The sequence below is a fragment of the Rana temporaria genome, chromosome 2 (assembly GCF_905171775.1).
Source record: "Rana temporaria chromosome 2, aRanTem1.1, whole genome shotgun sequence".
Lineage (NCBI taxonomy): Eukaryota > Metazoa > Chordata > Amphibia > Anura > Ranidae > Rana > Rana temporaria.
Window position 1 is genome coordinate 490,808,165 of NC_053490.1, and position 22,729 is coordinate 490,830,893.

Sequence of the window (22,729 nt, forward strand, 5' to 3'; positions counted from 1 at the left end):
GAGAGAGAGACAGGGGTGGGAGAGAGAGAGAGGGGGGGGGGGGGGTAAACAGAGATAGATAGATAGATAGATAGATAGATAGATAGATAGATAGATAGATAGATAGAGAGGGGGGAGAGGGAGAGAGAGGGAGAGGAGGGGAAATGAGAGAGGAGTGAGAGGGGGGTGAGAGAAGAAGAGAGAGGGGGAATGAGAGAGAGTGAGAGAGATGGGGGAGAGAGGGGGGCTGGAGAGAGGGGGAAATGAGAGAGAGGGGTGGGAGAGAGAGGGGGAAATGAGAGAGAGGGGGGGAAATGAGAGAGAGATAGAGAGAAAGAGGCGTGGAGAAACTGGGGGAAATGAGAGAGAGAGGGTGTGGGAGGGAGAGAGGGTGTGAGAGAGAGGGAATAATGAGAGAGAGGGGCGGGGATACAAGAGAGAAAGAGAGAGGGGGATGGGAGAGGGGGATGGGAGAGGGATGAGAGAGAGGGGGGAATGAGCGAGAGAGAGAGAGAGGGGGGATGAGCGAGAGAGAGAGGGGGTGAGAGAGAGGGGGTGAGAGAGAGGTGGGGGAGAGAGGAGGAAATGGGAGAGAAAGAGAGGGGGGAAATGAGAGAGAGAGGGGATGGGAGAGAGATAGGGGTGGGAGAGAGAGATAGGGGTGGGAGAGAGGTGGTATTGAGAGAGAGAGAGAGTATACAAGAGAGAGAGAGAGGTGGGAGAGAGAGAGAGATGGTGGAGAGAGAGGGAGAAATGATAGAGAGAGAAGGGGGAATGCGAGAGATAGAGAGGGGGTGAGAGAGAGGGGGGATGAGCGAGAGAGAGAGGGGGTGAGAGAGAGGGGGTGAGAGAGAGGTGGGGGAGAGAGGAGGAAATTGGAGAGAAAGAGAGGGGGAAATGAGAGAGAGAGGGGGTGGGAGAGAGATAGGGGTGGGAGAGAGAGATAGGGGTGGGAGAGAGGTGGTATTGAGAGAGCGAGAGAGAGAGAGAGAGAGAGAGAGAGTATACAAGAGAGAGAGGTGTGGGAGAGAGAGGTGGGAGAGAGAGAGATGGGTGGAGAGAGAGGGAGAAATGATAGAGAGAGAAGGGGGAATGAGAGAGATATAGAGGGGGTGAGAGAGAGGGGGGATGAGCGAGAGAGAGAGGTGTGGGAGAGAGAGAGAGATGGGTGGAGAGAGAGAGGGAGAAATGATAGAGAGAGAAGGGGGAATGAGAGAGATATAGAGGGGGTGAGAGAGAGGGGGGATGAGCGAGAGAGAGAGGGGGTGAGAGAGAGGGGGTGGGAGAGAGGTGGGGGAGAGAGGAGGAAATGGGAGAGAAAGAGAGGGGGGAATGAGAGAGAGAGGGGGTGGGAGAGGGATAGGGGTGGGAGAGAGAGATAGGGGTGGAAGAGAGGTGGTATTGAGAGAGAGAGAGAGAGAGAGAGAGAGAGAGAGAGAGAGAGAGATGGGTGGAGAGAGAGGGAGAAATGATAGAGAGAGAGAAGGGGGAATGAGAGAGATAGAGAGGGGGAAATTAGAGAGGGGGTGGGAGAGAGAGGGGGAATGAGAGAGAGAGAGAGAGAGAGAGAGAGAGAGAGATGGGTGGAGAGAGAGGGAGAAATGATAGAGAGAGAAGGGGGAATGAGAGAGATAGAGAGGGGGGTGAGAGAGGCAGAGAGATTATAAAAATACAATATAACATTTACAATATATATTTTTATAAAACATCACAACAATATAATATACAATATAACATTTAGATCATATTTTTTTATAAAATATTATAAAAGTATAATATACAATATAACATTTACAATATATATATATATATATTTTATAAAATATTATAAAAATATAATATACAGAAAAAAAAATCCCTCTAATGGTTTAATACTATTTTAAATAAAATAAAGATTCCTCTGATTCCAGGATGAAGAAGAGATGTGTAGAGCTCCCAGCACTGATAAATTCAGGGTTGGGGGGGGGGGAGTGTCTTAGTGACAGCTCTCCCCGCCCCTCCTCACTACTGTTGCTGCTGCCATCGCCGATCCGATCAGTAGCCGGGAGCCGCGCACCCAGGAGCGCACAGATCTTCGTACATAGCCGCACTCCGCCGCCTGTACAAGTGTAGAAGCAGCCGCCGCGGACGAATCCCAGAGCCAGGAGAGGGTGACGTGCTTGTTTTGCGGATGAACACCTTGGCCGCCTTGTGGCTGATATAGAGCTGCAGTCAGATCGCTGCTCATCACTTTGCTTAGGAACTGGTTGCTGCGGGCTGTGTGTGGAGCTCTGTAGAGGCAGACAGTGTGCTGTGTGCTGTGTGTGTGCACAGTGCTCCCTCCTCTACACTCTCATACAGAGGGCGATACATTGTAACTAGCAGGAAAACACAGCAAGAGAAAAAGAAATAACCAACTCCAGGAACTGTCCAGCAGCTTCACCTCCTGAACATGAAACTCCCTTATTTCTACCTGCTTGGATTACTTGTCACCAGCGGGCAAGGTAGGAATCCAGTGCCATCCATGAACTCTAAACTAGTTGTCATCCTTCACCCTGATCATCCCTCACCCTGATCATCCCTCACCCTGATCACCCTTCACCCTGATCATCCCTCACCCTGATCACCCTTCACCCTGATCACCCTTCACCCTGATCACCCTTCACCCTGATCATCTTTCACCCTGATCATCCCTCACCCTGATCACCCTTCACCCTGATCACCCTTCACCCTGATCACCCTTCACCCTGATCACCCTGATCATCCCCTAGTCATCTATCTGCATGTATGGAGGGAGGATGATGGGAGTCACACTATGTCTAGGGATCTTCTAGGCATTGCATCCTTTATTAGTAATGTTGTGTTGTCTCTGGCATAGATATGAACTGTGATCAGAGATTAAACAGGTCCAAAATTCGATTTCTCATGCTGTTATAAATGAAGACGACATCTGCCCCACCCCCTTTCTTTTTTTAATGTACGTACTTGATCGCACCGATCGCTGCGTTCCTTATTTGTTTGTGCGATCCAGGTCTTCTTTTTTTTTTTCCCCAAGTGTCTCTTGGGTGACTTTTATAATCACATTGTCTGTTGCCATACTTCTTTCGCTTACATTTTAGCCTTCAAGTTCACCTTGAATGAATTTGATGACGGCCAGTATCAATCCATTTCCTAAAATTGTTTTGTAACGTTCCGTTCTTATTTTTTATTTTTTTCCCGAGCGAAAGGTTGTAATTATGAAGTCACCAAAACATCAAGTTGTGCATGTTAATGTCTGGCTATTATCACCAAGGTTGGAGCCGTCTTGTTTTCCTCCAGCAGGGGGAGCTGACGTTCCATATTTGAAGTTTTTTTTTTTTCTTTCTTTGGTGGCTGGTTCACCTTCTTGCCTAAACTATGTGTTCGAAAAAAGCTTTGACACGCTCCTTCTATCATACCTCAAGCACGACTTGACATTTTGGACAAGAATCCGTCGTTTCTTCGTACCAGGGGGGGGGAAAAATAGCATTCTGCTAAAGTCATGATTCGTGGGTGCAAAACAAATTATAAAAATAAAAAAAAAATCCAAAATTGAGAAAATAGTTATAGATATGAATGAAGCTGTTCTGGGAAGGCGAGCCTGGTAGCCAAATAGGGAGCAGGGGCTTTGAATCCAATTAGTGTTCAGTAGAAGGGCTGCCTGCTAGCATAATGAGATGTTGGAAGCAGCTCCATTAATATTTTAGCTCAGGATGGTGCTGAAAACAAATGCGGTGGCCATTTAATGGTCAGTTTGCGGAACTGTAACAACATCCTTACTCTTTGGAGATGCATGCCAAGCAGGATGGTCTCTTTATTAGCATAGTGGTGATTTCAGCAGAATGGTCCAGGGATGGGATAGGCAGGGACCGCCAACTGCTTGTGTTTACTCAGCCAGGTACTGGCTTATGCTGTCCCTGCTCCATTAATATGGCAGCGGGGAGTCATGAGAAGCAAATTTAAAATCATTGATTGTACAGTGAGCGTAAAGAGAAGATCAAGCTTTTTACTCTTGTGTGTACATGGGAAAGTGAAGAGATCACTGGCTTAAAAAATAAAATTAAAAAAAATGTATCAACGATGTGCAAACCATTGCTCCGAAAGGGCAGAAACCGCATCCAAAAATTGAGCATGATCATTTATTTATTTATTTTATTTATTTAGAGGGGTGGCAAAAAGTCTGTACGGTTCTCATGATTACATCAGAGCTTTCCATTTGCATTAAGTGATCCTGATTTATTATATTGACTAAATATAGATTGCAAGCTTTATGAGCTAGGTCCTGGTATTGGGCATTCATTACATTTTATTGTATTGCTATAGTTTAAAGTATTGCTGTAGTTTATTAGTTGAAGTGTTTTAAAATAATGTAGATAATAGTAGTAATAATAATAATAATAATAATAATAATAATAATAACAACAATAATATTAGAAACTACAAACATATTTATAATACAAATACTACTGCTACTACTATTACTTAAAAAATATATATATATATAGAGAGAGAGAGATCTATATATATATATATATATATATAGAGAGAGAGAGAGAGAGAGAGAGAGAGAGAGAGAGAGAGAGAGAGAGATATCTATATATATATATATATATATATATATATATATATATATATATATATATAAAAAATAAAAATAGTGATAGTATTAATAATATAATTATTATTATTATTATTATTATTATTATTATTATTATTATTATTATTATTATTATCATTACTATCAATAGTGTTGGTATTTCCAATATTATTATAATAATTAATATAATTATGTATTTATGTAATATTTTTTATTTATTTTTTTGCATTTTTAATTCCAGAAATACTATTTACAAACGGAAGCCCTACTAACAGCACTGTATTTAAACATGTCAATATAAATGTTGATACAGAACATCACGCCTGTAGATGTAAGCACAGAGCATGCAAGGCATTGCATTTTAAATGGGGAAACAACATCACGTCATTTTTTTTTAAAGTTTTAATCAGTTACTAACTTTCAGGTTAAAATGTCAGAGCTGTTGAAAGCCATTAAGCTTCTTGATAGTCCTAGCCATTATTAGTGTATTTTTACTTAACTTTCCATGGTATGCTATTAAATTCAATTTCGGCGTAATAACTCAAGGTTGGAACTAGTAAGGTACAATTAAAGCTGGGATAGTCAAACTAATTAATATTTAATTTTAAATGTTTTTTTTTTTTTTTTTGTTAACATATGATTCTTGGGGGTTTGAATAGCCTCACAGTTTAACACACTTTGAGCTATGCTGAGCAAAGTCAGTTATTTTTCTTTATTTATTTTTGATTTGTTATTTTCCTTCAGCAGTGCTGTACTATGGAAAACTCAAATATATTTTTTTTTTCTAAAAAAAAAAAAAAATAGGCTATGCTGCTGTTGGGTATTTTGACAGAATATTGTTGTGTAGGTCACATATGTGGGAATATTTAATATTCTAATAATCAACAATGGCATGATACATCAGACAAGATCTAAATAACCGCATAAGCTACCCCTTATGGAGATCCAGGGATTTCTGTAATGCTTTGTGCTGGAGCATAAATGTTGCTTTATATATATATTTTATACATGTGCAACTATTTCAGTTCTGACTCATGAGTGGTCAGTGTTCTATCTTCGCATGTTTCCAACTAAAAACATTTTAGATGCCTTCATGCAATGGAGCTTTCTTTGCCCTGCTTCTGCACAAGCTGTGTTGATGTAATGGGTGGAGTAGGTATTGCCATGCAGGGGCGGACTGACAACTCATGGGGCCCCCGGGCTTACAGATGGCCACCATGCCAGGAGGCAGTGCAGAGGCGGGGCCGCTAAAATCTCGGGATTTTCACATCAAAAGCATGTCGGTTTCGGACATATCAGGGACAGATGTAAAAAAAACACAGGTTTTTACATACTGTCCCTTGTTTTACTGAGCCTGGCAACCCTGATGGGGCCCCCTAGTGGCATGGGGCCCTCGGGCATTGCCCGGGTGCCTCAATGGTCAGTCCGCCCCTGTTGCCATGTTCATTTATATATTAGTATCCTTTTTGTAATGGTTTGTAAAAAAAAAAAGTCTGCTAAGCTTTATGTGTAACTAAAAGCCTAAATAACAAAATTATAATAGTTGGGAAACATGCAATCATTTTTGCAAATATATGGTATTCACATGCAGCAAACTGTAAAAAAAAAAAAGAATCCAGGGAGTTTTGAATTTCCGCTGCTGTTTGTGACCACTCCTTCTTAGCATGTCACATCTGATTGGTTGAAACCGGGGAATCAGAGCATTTCTTGTGATGCAATTCATGTGTAACCCCTGCTTGATACAAAATTTGCAAAGGTGTCAGGTTGTCAGGTTGTCAGGTACTGAGCACCAAAGCAGCTCCATTAAATATAAAGTAGAGGGACTACTATGTACTGCTTGTTATTAAGTGATTTATTTGTGTGTGGGGTTTTTGACCTGTATCTATGCTTAATTATTGAAACAACGCTTTTAGATACTGTATGTATTATTATATAATATGTATTGTTATGCTAGGTATTATTATATAATATGTATTGTTAGGACATGTATTGTTATGACATGTATTATTATGTAATATGTATTTTTAGTATATGTGGTTATTAGTTAGAAAGTATGGGGTTGAATTACTAACGGCAAATAGGCTGTTCACTTCTCAGGTGAAATTGCACTTTGCAAGGGAATTAGCCCTCAAGCTTAGCGAACACTGTGAAGCCTTGCTGACTCCATCATCCAATGATGTGCAAACAAAATATTTTTTTTTTTTTGTATTTTTTGTTTTTCTTGCATGTGATTGGTAATACTTTGCTAGTGAAACTTCACAATATTGGGGTAGATTCCATTGCAAAGTGCAACTTCCCTTGAAAAGTGCACAGACTATTTGCCTTGATAAGTCAACTCCACTGTAAGTAAGTGTATGACCCCTTCTGTGTGTGCATGTATGTAGGTATGCGTGTAGCTCAATAGCTAGATCATGCTTTGAATAGGAATAGTTAATGTAGGTTACGTAGCGGCTGAGCACATTGGGTTTGATCAGCATGTACAGTATGTAGTCATTCCGGTTCACTGCTTCTTACACAAGGTTTTTTTTTTTTTTTAATTCTGATGGGAATTTGCCAGCGTGCATAAATCATGGTAATTAAAACCTGTATTAATGCAGAGCGGATCACTGGCAAAGGAAAGTTTCTGTTTCCATATCAAGAATCCTTACTGAGATTTATCTTTACAGCTGGAGCTGTCACATCTGCTGTCACACTAGCATACTGTCGGGAAGCCTCACTTTCACTGATAAATGAAAGTTCATTGCAGTTAAAAAAAAAAAAAATATATATATATATATATATATATATATATATATATATATATAGCTATCTAGATATCTATATGTATAATATTATTAATAATAATAATAGAATATAAATATTAGATAGATATAATAATAATAATAATAATAATAATAATAATAATAATAATAATAATAATTATATATATATCGGCATTGCATATGGGATTTACATTCTCCTACCCAATACTTTTTTCCAGGTACAGTGCACAGGGCCACCTACTGCCTAAATTTGTTTTATTGGTAACAATCTGGTGTTGTGGGAACACCAACTGCTGAGTCATGTGAACATGACGGTCAAACATTCCCAGCCCTGTGCACTGAAGAGTCCTTGTTTCTTCCTTTCCTTATATAAAAATATGAGAAAAATAATAAGTGCTGTGTGAATAAGTGATTGTATTGCTTGAATTTTTTAGAGATACGGTTAAAGAATAATGTATAGAGGTTAGGTTTTGGGTTTAAAAATTAATTCTAATTTTGTTGAGAACGGGAAACAAAAAACAATCCCCTCAGAACAATCGATGCAAGGATTTTATCCAACTTTGTAGCAGATTCCTACCTTTTACTGCACTGAAGAAATAGCTGTTTGTTTCACTAGACTGATTTTAGGCTAATTCTGAATGGGAGGGTCTAGTTGCTTATAATTACCTGGTTCACGCATAGGGTTCTCAGGAAAAAAGCTGTAGGGGCTGCATCCCTTTCAAAGTATATATGCCTTGGGGAGTATCTCACTAAAACTGTATTTTTTTTGCAGAGGAAGCTTTGAATGTGACTTGTATCTTTGTGCAGACTTCTGGAAAAATCAATGAGCCAATCACACAAGCAGGAGAGGACATTTTTGAGGGAGTTCTATACACCAACAGTGTACAGAACTCCTCCAGGTTGCCATATTGCATTTAATTTTGCAGACAATTACAGAAGCAAAATAATTCCATTAAATTACAACATGGCTTGTATATGCTATATTTTTTTTAATAGCTACATTTTTTTCTCCCTAAAAGGGGGATTACCCTCTGAGATAAGGAAACAATAGGGGTGTTGTTTAGATCAGGCAGGGTTGTCAGCTCACTACAGGAAATTCACAGGACTTCTGGCAGGACCACCAGTAGCAAGGCGCTAAGGGGGAGAATCTGGTGCAGCTGTTCATAGTACCCAATCAGCTTCTAACTTCAGCTTGTTCAATTAAAGGGATTGTAAAGGAATTTTTTTTTTCATAATAAGCATCCTTTACCTTCAGACATTTCTCTTTTCCCTTACTCATTGTTAGTTTTTGCTCAGAAGTTGCTCTATTTCTTCTCTGTTCTATTCACTTCCTGCTTGTCTGATTGCTACTCACCACCGTGAAGAGAGGCTTTACTGCGGTGGTCAGTAATGTGCTCGCCCCCTCCTGGGAACTACATCTTTGCAGCAGGACGCTCTCTACGTGTTAGAGACTTCAAGGAGATGTGAATTACTGGGCGTGCCACAGTTCATACTGGGAAATGTAGTTCTTACATGAACGAGCAATGCAAACCAGGAAGTGAATGAGAGAACAAAAACTAGAACGCCGGAGGTGATATAGATGAAGGAATTTAATAGGTATTTACTCGTTTTTTAACAGAATCATTACACTATTCTGTCTGTCTACCTTGCAGACATTAATTTTAGGCAAAACATTGTTTTCCTTTACAACTCCTTTAAGTTTGACAATAAAATATGGAAGCTGAATGGTTTCTAAGCAGAGCTGCACCATATTTTGTATGCTCCAGCTTTAGTAAATCTCCCCCTAAATTTCACTTACAGTAAACTATCATGGGACCCTTCGGGGGAAGACCGTGCTATATTAAGATACCTCTCAACATGATAGCAGGTCATCGATCCAATCAGCTGGTCATAGTTGGCACGTGCCACACATCAATGACATTGCTACGACCACATGGTCATTTTTAGATCAATGATGTCATCAGCTTTCCCACCCTGTCGCAGGGTGGCGAATTCCCCTGACACAGCTGATTGGGCATGCAACTTGCTATCATGCGGCAGTTTCCCAAAGGTTAGTTCATCGCTAATCAGCAGGTATTTTCCTGCACTTTCAACAATTTTAAAGAAATTTGCTAGTATTGCCGAGATGTGCCAAATATGTGTTTCCTTTAATTCCCAGACATACACTTTAAGATTCCAGATGTGATACCGTCTGCCATTTAAATCTGCATGTGCTGAAAAAAATTTGAATGATGGGATTTCTAGTGCCAACAAATTCCAATGGCAAAAACAGCCATTATGATTAAAATTTTTTAGAAGCCAGGAACCAATGTGCTGAATAAAGAGGACATTCTGACTTTAGCAGAATTGCATTGACTTGCTGATTGATTTCACTTCTTGCTTGTATTTGCCCTTTAAAGTGCATCTGACACTATACGCTCAATAACCATTTTGTTTGTGGAACCCATGTTCCTGGAGATACAGCCTATCAATTCACTGGTGAATAGGAACATTGCTGAAAATCTGATACAACAGCGATTGCCTAGTGATATGGTTTGATTCTGCCATTTTATGTTAGTGGCAGGCCCACTGAAAATTTATATTTATGTCATCTTAATCTTAATCAACTGTTGTATGATATTCAATTGTTATGCTACATTCACATTTAAAGCAATCATCTTTAAAGTGGTTGTAAACCCTTACATATACCCAGTAAAGGGACTAGCCTCAGGTGATACACAGAGATGAAACAAATCCCCCTCCAAAAGTTATACATACAGCCCCTCTGTTCTATAGCAGTTCAAAGTGCATAATTTGTACAGCTTTTATGAGCTTTCAGGAAGCAGGGGTGGGGAGCTGCAAAGCTCAGTGATGAGAGCATTGGAGGGAAGGACCCTCCCCCCCCCCACCTGCACACAGGAACAGCACCAAGAAAAAGTCCCATCCAGGTCAACCACATCTGCACAGTTAGAAGAAACCTAAACCATGCGACAAGAAAAATGTCTTGTGGTTCCAATAATGATTGGTCAAATTTTTTAAACTTTGTTTATTGGTTTTCTGCAATTACAGTCATCAAAAAAATGGAAAAAGGCACAGTAATTGTTACAACATTGGCATAGTATGACGTAGGATTCAACCAGCCCATATCAATCCACAATACTCCCCTCCCTGAGAATAGGTGCCCCGGTTCCTCAACGGAGGAACAATAACAACAGTTGCTCCAGGTTATCCCACGTGGACCACTCTTGGCCTCCTATCTTAGATACCCAACGAAAAGTGGAGCTACCCATTAGATTCAGAACAAAACCCTCGACACATTCACACACACCCACGCACACTCAAGCATCCATCCAGACCTTCTACCAGCCCCCCCACCCCCCCACCTAGACTGTCCACACCTCAACCACCCAGCAATCACCCGAACCACCCAGAACCCCCCTGCCCATAACCCTTTATGGCTGAGAGAGTGGGGTATGCTTCCAGAAAGAGTCCGCAATATCAAGCCAGGCTTGCCAGATCTTGTTAAACTTTTTGGGACAGGCCCTGCCTTTATATATGCACTTAAATATGGGTAAGACCTTATTCACCATACGATACAACATTTGAATGTCCGGGGCAGATGCACTCTTCCAATGTAACAAGATCAGTTTCCTAGCATAGAACAAAACAATTCATATCAGAGTTCGAGCATGAGTTGTAGGTATAGAGTCATTGATCACACCCAACAATCCAGCCTCTGGTGTGAGAGGAATGGGAAAGTGTAGAGTGTCCCTAAAAAAAGAAAACAAGTCCTTCCAATACGATACTACAGCAGGGCATGACCAAAACATGTGTATGTAGTCGGCCTCGGTGGAGTCACACCTAGGACAGGAAGCACTAGAAACAGCCCCGGAATATCCACCCCCCATTTCCGCTGAGCAATCAGGAAGGGTTTAACTCCCGCCGACTGAAGACGTGAGTAAAATGTCGTAACCAGTTTCCCAATATCTGAGTATGACATGAGCGCCTCTAGAGGCGATTCAGTGAGCTCCTGGGTCAGACCCTCAAATTGAGTCTGTACTGCGTGGCGGAGTGACATATACCTGAATAGAGCTTTATCCGTTACCCCACTGCGTACCCTCAAGTCCTCGAATGAAGTAAACTTGTCATGAACAAAGACATGGGAAACACGTGTGACCCCCGTTTGGGTCCACCACCTGAAATCTGGGTGGCCCAGGAGCTCAGGGAAATTAAAATGTTGCCATAGGGGAGCTCTAGGAGACACCCCGCCAGAATCTGTAAGCACCTTTGGTCAAAATTTGGTAGTAAGTATTTATCGGCCTAGGGTTGCCAAATCTTTAGGTGTTTGGGAATATGGTCTAATATAGTAGCCGCTATCTTACTGTGAATCATAGCTTGTGTTTCTCTTTGTATCATTTCAAGGAAAGATAGGTTAGATGTCTTCCAAGCTTTAACAATTGTTTGCTTATAAGCTGTGATGACATAAAGAACACCTAGTTAACTCTGCTGGGCTGCTATTCTGAAGGGCATTGCTATTCTTTTAACCCAATTGATGAACTAAAATGGTATGCTTTATTATTCAGATTATCATAGGTGTCTGAAGTTTTTGTATGTTGATTATCTATGCTACCTGACATTAATATTTATACATCCAACACTATAGGCTATTGGGAGTTTGGTATTAACAATGACCCTGAGGAGGGGATATTGTAATGATATAAAGATGTTCTTATGTTTTTTCTGGACCTGATGATGGGGGCATTTTTGGACCTTTGAAACATTTCTATAATCCTTGTGAATTTTATTGGAATACAGTCATGTACTGGACCTTTACCAAAAGCAGGCCCAAAGGGCAGAATTTATGAGAACTACGATCAGGAACCATGTGCAGATGTTTGACCTGCATGTCGTAATTGGCAGTAAGACTGTTCCTTCAGGATGACAGGTTTTTGGAAAGGGAGGAGAACTGCATACAAATGCACACCACACTTTTCACATATTTATTTGTAAAAAAAAATGAAAACTATTTATCATTTTCCTTCCAATTCACAATTATGTGCCACTTTGCGTTGGTCTATCACATAAAATCCCAATAAAATACATTTATGTTTTTGGTTGTAACATGACAAAATGTGGAAAATTTCAAGGGGTGTGAATACTTTTTCAAGGCATCGTATATGTTAAAATGCTGTGGTCCCTTGTGCAATTTCCGTCCAAACACCCCTGGTAGTGTAGACAGGGAGGCTAAGGAAGTGGAGGGGCTCAGGTGCCAGGAAGCTGGAGTAGTGAACTGGAGCTTGGAAACACAGGAGTCCTTCTAGTGGCAGTATGGGGTCTAGCCATACACTGAGACCAGAACATTGGTCATATGTTCAGCAGCAGTCAGGTAAACAAGTGCAGGAACAGGATCAACTTTAAGGTCAGGAACAGAAAAGAGTCGGAAATGTGCTAGCAGCGAGGTACCAAGTCAGGAGCCAGAATCATGGTCAAAAGTCCATGCCAAAGTAGGCAACACATCAGCAGGCATAACAGGCAGGGTGATCCAAGAGAGCAGTCAGGCATAACCAGGTCAGGAACAAGGTAAGCAGACTTTCAGGAACTAGGAATACAGGAACCAGAGCTAAAGACAATCCAGAACTGAGGCTAGGCAGACCCAGGGTATGAATAGGCCGCCGGGTGCCTGTGAGCACTTGCTGCACGGGAATAAGCACTTGCTGCACAAGATCCCTGACAGCTCCATTCTCAAAGTAACTCCCACCTCTTCAGCTTCTGAAACCTGATAGCACAGCTGGTGCTGGATGTACCCAGTGTCAGTTGCACAGTGCCAGAAATCAACAAGTGGGCACTGATAGAATCCCTCTCTGTCCGCACATGCACAGTCTGCTCCCCTTTGCAGAGGAAATGAAGAGCAGACTTCACATGTGAAGGTGGGGAATAAGGACAGAAGTGCTCATTTGTGGATTTCTGGGGCTGCACATCTGGCACTAGGTTTGTCTTGCCATCTGCGGGGCAGATTGTGAATGACAGTGTCAAGACGTCGATTCACGAACGTACTTGCGCCCGGTGCATAATATACGCGGTTTGCGTAAGTCGTACGTCCGGCGTAAAGTTATTCCCCATATAGGAGGCGCAACCCATGCAAAGGTATGGACCAGGGAACACAAGCCGTCGTATCTTATGTCGTTTACGTTGTACGTGAATATGACTAGGCGTAGGTTACGTTGACGTCGTAGGCAGTGATCCGTCGTATCTTAAGGAGTAGTTCCGACGTGATTCTGAGCATGCGCAGTGGGATGCGTCCAGGGGACGGCGCATGCGCCGTTTGTTATTCGTATCTTTATGGCGCCCGGCCCATCATTTGCATGGGGTCATGCCTCATTTGCATGGCTCACGCCCACTTCTACTTACGACGACTTATACATAGGAAACCCAGCGCAGATTTGGCAGCACTGGCTTTGTGAATCCAGTGCTTGCCTCTCTGCACTACGTCGGCGTAGCGTATATGAGATACGCTACGGCGGCATAAATATGCGCCGATGTATGTGAATCCCGGCCCACATATGTAGGTTTGCATATGTGGCTGGAAACAGCTTTTTTTTTATGATACAACTTGTGGATTCAGATAGAATAGAAAAAACAAAGACTACATAGTCATGGGTCATAATAAATACTGGATTTTTTTTAATAAACAGAAGATCCTCTGTTCCTCTTTACATCATTATTTACATAACTTGAGAGACTCTTTTCACTTTTGCAAAATAAATCCCATAAGATTTGGATAGTTGAAAGGATACCGATTCTCACATTAACATTATATATTCCTTTAAAGAATGGTTTTACCTTTTGAGTGAGCTGGTTATTTGATTTAATTAGACACAGTGGGACTGCATGGGTTATTCCTTTTTAATTAATCCCTAGTCTACTGGCTTTATATCATTGTGTACATATTCCATTATATTGCTATGTGTAGAGCCTTTAGAAATATTTCATCTTCCATCAGAACCTTTTTGGCCTCAGTGATAACCTGGAATGGAAATGACCTGCTGCATTACTGTGGGCAGCTGGATTAGAGTTTGATACCATGTATTCATGTGATCTTTCTGGCTGTCCTACGGATCAAATGGTTACTGTACCAGTTGAGTTTTGAAAAGTTTGTGAGGATTATTTTATCAGGGCATTTGCACAACCTGGTGCCTGCTATTAATGGTAGCCAGTAGAGCAGGGATATGCAATTAGTGGACCTCCAGCTGTTGCAGAGCTATGAGTCCCATAGCCTCATGGGACTTGTAGTTCTGCAACAGCTGGAGGTCCGCTAATTGCATATCTCTGCAGTAGAGGATGTTTTAACACCTGGGAAAGAGGACGTTTTGGATATAATGTATAATGACTTCCCAGATAGAAAGCAATCGAGTTGCAAATTTGAACATGACCTACAAAACTATTGCTAGACTTGCCAGGCTTCACATGTTTGTACAATTTCAGCAAGTCGGCACTGCATGGCTCCAGATCAACTTTGTTTGCGAATATCCTGCAAGTCTGCTGCAAGTTCTGGTTCAGTTATGCTGTGTAATAGTCATCCCACACAGGGGGTCACTGTGACTTGCAGAGCTCTTGCTGTAGACTCACCACTGCAACTTTGCTCTAGTTAGAGACTTGCCACGCAAATTTGCTACAAATTGGAAAAGTGTCAATTAGAATTTATGCTTCGAGTGCTCTGCAAATGTATAAATTGGCAGTGAAAATGTGCAGCAAGTTAACAGGTCTTTCAAATCAACCCTGCCACAAATTTGTGGCAACTTATCCTTGCTATCTGGGCTATGACTATCTTGGGGTAAATGCAGATTAGTGTATACAACTCTTTAATTCTGATGTTTACCCAGTAAAACAACATATTTGCACCTGGGTCCATCCCTCTCCCTTTTTTTTTTTGCTGCAGCACTGCATTTATTCTCACCTAGGCAAAAACAATGTTATGGTTACTGTATCCTATTGCATGCATCCTGCCAGTATTTTTTTAATAAATAGAATAAAAAGCTCATGACATAAAAAAGAGATAATGAACAAAATTGGTTGTGCGGTACATCTTTCATTACAAAGGTGTTGTTCTTTGTACTCTTTTATACAGTTGTCTAGATTCTTTAAAAAATGCTTTTCATTTTCTTGGTGACAGGGAAGCACTCTTTACTCAGCATGTTTCACAATGTGGCTTCCTCAGGAGGTAGACAGAAGTTAATATTGTGACAATGTCCTACCACGTAGCATGACAGAAAACTTAGGGCCAACCCACTATCCTAGATGAAGGGAATGAAACTACCTGGGATATCTCATAGGAACCTGTGATCAGTGGGAATACATGAATTTCAAGAGTTTATGACCAATGCTGGCAATCTCTGACTAATCCTAATCAGAACAGTGTCAGCCCATTGGGTGGACTATCTTTGTATAGATTATTTTACTGCAGATAGTTTGCTTTTTCTTGCACCTTCCCTGGCTTTACATAGATGGATAACACCATAAGGTATACAATAGTAAAAATTTGAAAGCTGGTTACATGTGACAGCCTCTAGAGCTCCAACCATATCCAAGAGCAATGCTCAAAGGCAAAATTAGGCATGACTTTCAGATTTCAAAGGAGATTCACAATTGCCCCCCTGCAAAACAGCTTGATGTTAGATTTAGAGCGGTCAGGCTTGAGTGTATATCACTCTAAAAGATCCAGGTTAAAATCAAGGTTAAAATGGAAGCAATGCATTCCATATTCATCTACAATGCTTTACAAATTCAACATATATTCCTAATATGGTAGCACTTATATACTCGCCTTCTTAAGACTGGGATGAATGGAATACTTGCAGTACCAGCAAGGTAGATGGTAGGGAAAATTTACAGCCAAATCAGATTACTTTTAAAAGCCGTCGTATATTTTTTTTTTAAACAAACCAAATATTTGGAATGACCAAAATAAAACACGTAAGAGACACAGCAGCTGAAAATTATACCTTTATCTTCAGTTGCAAGCTGGACAAGCTGTAAGGCCTCGTACACACGAGTTATCAATGGGGATACAGACAGAAACAAAAAAGCAAAATCACTTTCATTTTGCTTTTTTGTTTCACCACTCTTTCTAAGCCTAAAGCCTCGTACACACGGGCCAGAATCTCGTCGGGAAAAAAAAGGTTGTTTTTCCTGACGAGATTCTTGGCAAGAATCTCTTGCCGCCTGAGTGTACACACAGTCCTTTCAAAAGAACCGCGGTTCTTTTGAAAGGCAAGAACGCGGTGACGTCATTGCATATGATGAGCATGCGCTGGTCACATTTGATGCCGTCGCCGCCATCTTGCATCACCCTACCTATGCCGTGGAAGCTACCGCGCATGCGTCAAAGTCATTTCGAACATGCGTGGGTTTCCACAGCGACAGGTAAGTATACACACTCTCGGGTTTCTTGTCGGGAAACAGGCCAACAAGAATCCCGACGAGAAATAGAGAGCAGGATCTCTATTTTTCTCGTCGAGATTCTGGCCAGATTTCCAGACGAGAAACCTGAAAGCCTCGTACACACGCTCGGTTTACACGGCAAGAAAGCTCTGCCAGCCGTTTTTTTTGCTGGTTCTTGCCGAGAAAACCAAGCGTGTGTACAAGGCTTGAGGAAAGTTTTGCCTTTAGTAATTCTTTAACCTTTTTACCTAGTGTTCTATATAACATTTTAGTAATGTTACCATCAGTATACATCTATACATTTCACTTCCTATACCAGTCCTAAGTTGTCTTTTTTCCATAGCTCTGACCAATAATTCTAAAACCATGTTAAAATCTAAAGTGGGTCGAAAATAAGATATATTTTTGCATGGTAAATACATGCAGCCAATGGGTGTATACAGGCAGTTATTATTATATATGGTATATTACCTCTAACATAGGTCATAGTATGCCTATTGGCAATGCCTTCATATGCATTCCTCTCCAGCCATGTTTGTTTAAGCATCATCCAGGGTCAGCATCTACTTCCTAGATGAGGGGATGTTGGCTCACAGATATTCAAAGATCATGTAAATCTGGGTGTCTGTTCAGTTTATGGCGAACACCAATCAGCCCCCAGCTGCATCCTCCCTTCTTATCACTTGCTAGTGGCATTACCTCAGCTTGGCAAAATCACTAGACTTAAACTGAACGGTAAAAATGAATGATAGAACTTTGTTAAAAGAGGCTACTGTTGATGTAAATGGTGACCAACTGTATTCAGACTTGAAAAGTTACCTGAAGTTAATTTTAACAATATTTGGCCAGCTTTTCAAAGTTTGAGTACTTTCCAGGAAATGCTTTTACCTTTTTAGAAAAAAAAATTCTGTTAATTTATACAAGTTATCCATCCTACCAAAAAAAAAAGGTATTCAGCCTTCCAACCATGTGTAACTGTTCTACTACTAGCCAGTTTACCTTGTGGAATAGGGACTGGTGTGGAGCTCTACAGAGACCTCAAAAATGTATTGACTCCAATTCACTTTCCATAATTTGTTGACCACTTTTGACCCCCAAAATGTTCTGACCCTCATTTTAACCCCAGGATTTTTTTTTAATCCCCAGTCCTATGAACCCTTGGAGGTCAGTATTGACTACTTTGGTAACCCTGAAAGGCCCACTTCAACAACATTTGGCCAGCTTCTCAAAGTTAGATTAGATTAATTCCCAAGCTGTGCTTTTAAATCACAGTTTGATAGGACACTTAATTTTGTTAATGTGTGCAAGGTATTCTGTCTACCAATAAGGATATTTATTTATCAAATCCTGGATAACTGTCTCACCACTAGTCACCAGGACTAGGTACTGGTGTGGAGCTATAAAGAAAATTCAAAAGTAGATGCAGACCCTGGATAATGGCTAAATAAATATTGCTATGACCTTCTGGGTTTTTGATTTGTCTTCCAGGCCAGTATTAAAAAGGCATGTTGGCCAAAGGTCCCAAACTAGAGATATTTTAGACATCAATAACAGTGAAAGTTTTGCCCTGTACAGACGGTCTGACTTTTGCCTGGACAAAATCACATCCTAAATCATCACAGAGTAAAAGAGAACATGTTCTCTATCTAAACTCAGACGGAATTCCTCGAAATTTTCGATGAAAAAAGCCTGATGGGGCATACACATGGTCGGAATTTCTGATGGAAAAAGTCAAATGGGGAATACACACGGTCAGAATTTCCGATTGTGTGTACGGGGCATAATGGTCAGTGGCACATTTTGGGCATTTTATGCCTTCTCTGTTCAAACCTGTAATCATATCATCTGGCAGAGGGAGATCTTCCAACACTTACTTCTTTTGTAATGAGAAATGTTTTAAAAGGTGTTTCAAAACAAACCATGGCTTTTAGGAAAACCCACATTTTCACCTTTACCATGCCCACTAATCAATGTGGCACCATTGCACACGATGTTGTTCACTTTCTTTGGCCCATAGAAAATGTAACCTTCCACAAAAGGACCAGTTAATTCCTCCCCAGACGAAAGGCTCTTCCTGTAACAAAATGCTGCATTTCTGAAGACAAATACTTGTGTGAGTTGGCTGGAAAAGGGCTAGAATTGGTTGCACAATAGTAGACTTTCTGCCTTTGCCATATACAGTTAAAATTTCTGTAATTTGAATAATTTGTTGTGTGAAGCTGTGTTATATTTATGCGTTATTTAATTTTCCAAATAGGTACGCTGATCACACATTCAAAACAACAACAAATGAGGTTAGAGGGTTGGAAAAAGATTAATTAATATTACATTGTGTAAAGCAGTTCCAAATTCTATTACTTTGGTTGGTATTAGAGAAATCATAAAATAACGTGAAAACAGAAGCAAAATGAAACATAAGACTTTTTAAACACTGCTTTGTAAATTCTGGATTGTTTATATAAATCTGTATTTCCTGCCTCCTCTGAGCTTTAGAAACAAATTAAATGTTCTTTGTTTATGTAGAAAGCAACAAAAAAGAAAGCTTTCTATAGCACAGTACATTATGTCACGCAGACTTACATAATGCATGTGCATTTTTTTGTGTAACACAATTGTTTATTTAGTCTGTTTGTTTTTCTTTTTGCTCTTGAATAAAACAAATGGACCATTTTCTGGTTATATAATATGTTTGTTTATATTTTACATTGTCATTTCTTTATAAAATTATGTTCGAGGGGCTGGTTCACACCAATTGTGGTGTGGGAACGTGTGCGGAAGCAAGTCTTCACCCACAGTGCACAAGATCATGCTGCAGTCCGCAGATGTACATTAATTCTTAATGCCAACTTCATACATCTCTGCAAGTATGGGTGTGTTTGTGCCCACCAAAATGCATAGTGCCGCAGTACAATTCAGTTTGCTGCAGCGCGATTATAAAAGTTGCACCTGCTGTACTTTTTCCACAATCCCATGTGTTCAGCAGCCCATTAAATTAATGGGCTGCCAAAAACACACCTAATAGAAACACGCCAAAAAAGTGCAAGCTTGGATGCACCAACATGGTGTGAAACTGTGAACTGGCCCTCAATCAAAACTGATAGTAAATCATGTATCCGCTCCTGATGAGGTCACATGTGTTGAAACGCATTGGGCCACGCCTACTTGGATTGGTAATTTTTGCAAATCTCTGTTTGGAACCTCTATCATGCATCTTGGGATTGTTATGCATACAAAGTGCGAATTTGGTTTTATTGATGTTAGTAGTATTCATACTTTTAAGTTCAATAAAACCTTTTAGACAGTTTTACACTATGTGGATTCTTCCATTTTGATTATATGTGGAATTTTGTGCATTTATGGTTGCTATTGATTGGATTCCCGAGATATACTGCTGAAGTCCAGCCAAACAATTTGAACCAGATCTGTGCTTGATGGGATTGTCATATTTATGCTGATGTGACTCTGTAGTTGGGTTCTCATATTCTGGTAAGAGTCCATTGCTTGTGGTTGCTGAAGGCTCACGTAGTGATTGCCAAAGTGGATTTACCACACTCATTCTGCAAAGTGTCACTGCAGTGTTTTGGAAGACCTAATCTGTTTTTTTTTTCACTTATATATGTACACATCTTTTTTTTTTGCCAGTAGCTTTCTTTCTGTTTATTTACCTGCCAGCATGTTTTCTATTATAGTTTTAGGGCTCCCAATGTGGCCTATACTGACCCCTTAAGGGTCAATGGGACTATTCAAGGGGTTATTAAAAAGGGGTTCAGTAGATGTTTGGCATGTCAGTAGGTGGTCAATAATGGCTGAATGGAGCCATTAAATCTTTTATGGTCTCTGCAGAGCATCACACTAGTCCCTAGTCCTAAATGTGAGGAGACTAGTGGTGAGATAGATACCCAAAGGTGCATGGTCAGCTACTAGCGAGAATAGTTCACTTCCAGCTCTAAACACACTCGACCCTCCCTCACCCAACCTCAAATTCTATTAGAGAGCCAGGACACTTGTAGTGATAAAAGTGGTGCCAAAAAACAAATTGCTGTACATTTACAAAAATTCTGCATACATAATGGCAGCTAAAATGACACTATACCAAGAAGAACTGTCAACAGTATTCACAGGAATTCATATCATCTATTGTTATTATTTGTATTCATAGTAATGATATTTAAATTAGTATTTAATAAATCATTTTCATATAGAAATAATATTTTGGGGTCAATAAACAATCTGACCCCTTCTTCATAACTGGGATGATGAGTTAAACCGTTTGGCGACCCGTGATCTAAAACTAAAACTTTTTTTTAGTGGTTGGATAGAGAAGTGAGGGATTAGAAGCGGTGCTGCAGACCAATATCAGGGCAGCTGAACGCATGGATGAATCTTCCAATCTTGGCAATTGTTGGTGTCATGTATGTAACATTTTTACTCTACGCATGTAAACAATTTTACTTGAATAAATTATATATTATACAATTACTGTTATTTTTACTGGCGGAAACGTTACCCACTTCATTTAAAATCCCGGGGCGAATCTTTTTGTTTTGAATCTTCCAATAAGAGCACTTCCTGTTGTATTTACAGGACAGGAAAGGAGGGGAAATCTCCCCAATGGGACACAGATGACAAAATTAACAGTCTTGTACTTGGGGTTTATTTACTAGTGTACCAGTCTAACCCATTGCATTTGTCAGTAATCTGGAAACACCTATTTTTATTTTTCAGAAAGGCGGAAGTGACGTGTCACGCACTAGCGACTAGTGCGTGACATGTCACTTCTGCCTTTTTGCTTCCTGGAACGCAGGTGGAATGTAATCGGCGTACTTGCTGGTATTCATGAGCCACTTGATGTTTACCTAACTAACTGTAAGTGCATATGTTTTTATGGAATAAACTAGTTTTATTTTACACCATGAAAAGTTCTCTTTCTCTCTTTCATATATAATTCATATCGTGTTGACTTCATAACGGTGTTGGCCATCTCTTCCATTGGAGGATCCATCTCAGACTCAGACACATTTGACTACCTGTAATGGTTGTCAGGTTCATGTGGTGAGCAGGATGTTTGCTCACATTCAGGGTGGAAGACAGCACTTTGTTCACTATGCAAAGTATATTCACTTAACTCGATTGGAGATCTATTGGTGGCAGTTCATGGACTTTATTATTGATTTATTTATATATATATATAATAGAGCGCGGTATGGAAATGTAATTTAATTTGCATGTTTTTATTTCCCTTATTGCAGAATACCTTAAACCTTGTGCATGGCCACTGTCAACCTTGGAGCTTGTTGATATCTAAGCTATTTAGTAAATTGGTTCATGGCATGGTAACTACAAAAGGAAAGTGGGCTATTTTATTTCATGTTTTGAGCAGCATTAAATCCAAAAACAAAAAAGGTATACTGTGCGGCTTACCAATTCTCAATGTGGTGGCTGTATTAGTTTTATTTTTTTAGGCTCTGGCATTATTTTTTACCTGGTGATCCAGCCAGTAACACACTTCATGTCTTAGTGTGTCTCTACATTGGATGTAGGAACAACGGAGACACCTTTTGTGGACAGCAGCATCAATCTGGGAAGATGGCAGGGTTAGGTACAGTGGCCAATATAGATGAACCTTACGTACAAATAAACCCGAACTCCAGATAACACTTTATAAAATGGAACTTTACTTAACAACTTCAATACCAGGCACATTCACCCTTTTTCTGCCCAGGCCAATTTTCAGCCTTCATCGCTGTTGCATTTTGAATGACAATTGCGCCGTTATGCAACGATGTACCCAAATTAATTTTTTTATCATTTTTTTAGATGGTATTTAATCACCACATATTTTTTTTTTTAAAAAAAGGTTTTCTTTGTTTCTGTTGTAAATAAGTAATTTTTCTCCTTCACTGATGGGCATTGATGAGGCGGCACTGATTAGACAGCACTTTAGGGTAGTGATGAGGTAGCACTGATCTGCAGCACT

The 22,729-nt window shown here is 40.3% G+C and overlaps 1 protein-coding gene across 3 annotated transcripts in view; it reads left to right on the forward strand.

Annotated features, from left to right (window-relative positions):
• The first annotated feature begins 2,008 nt into the window (after positions 1–2,008).
• The window catches only part of NCAM2 (neural cell adhesion molecule 2), a 410,155-nt gene continuing 389,434 nt past the window's right edge, over positions 2,009–22,729 (forward strand). For all 3 annotated transcript variants that reach the window (XM_040338816.1, XM_040338817.1, XM_040338818.1), the window contains exon 1: positions 2,009–2,462. In XM_040338816.1, the coding sequence (XP_040194750.1) occupies positions 2,411–2,462 (52 nt within the window). In that variant the 5' untranslated portion in view covers positions 2,009–2,410. The remainder of the gene's footprint in view (positions 2,463–22,729) is intronic.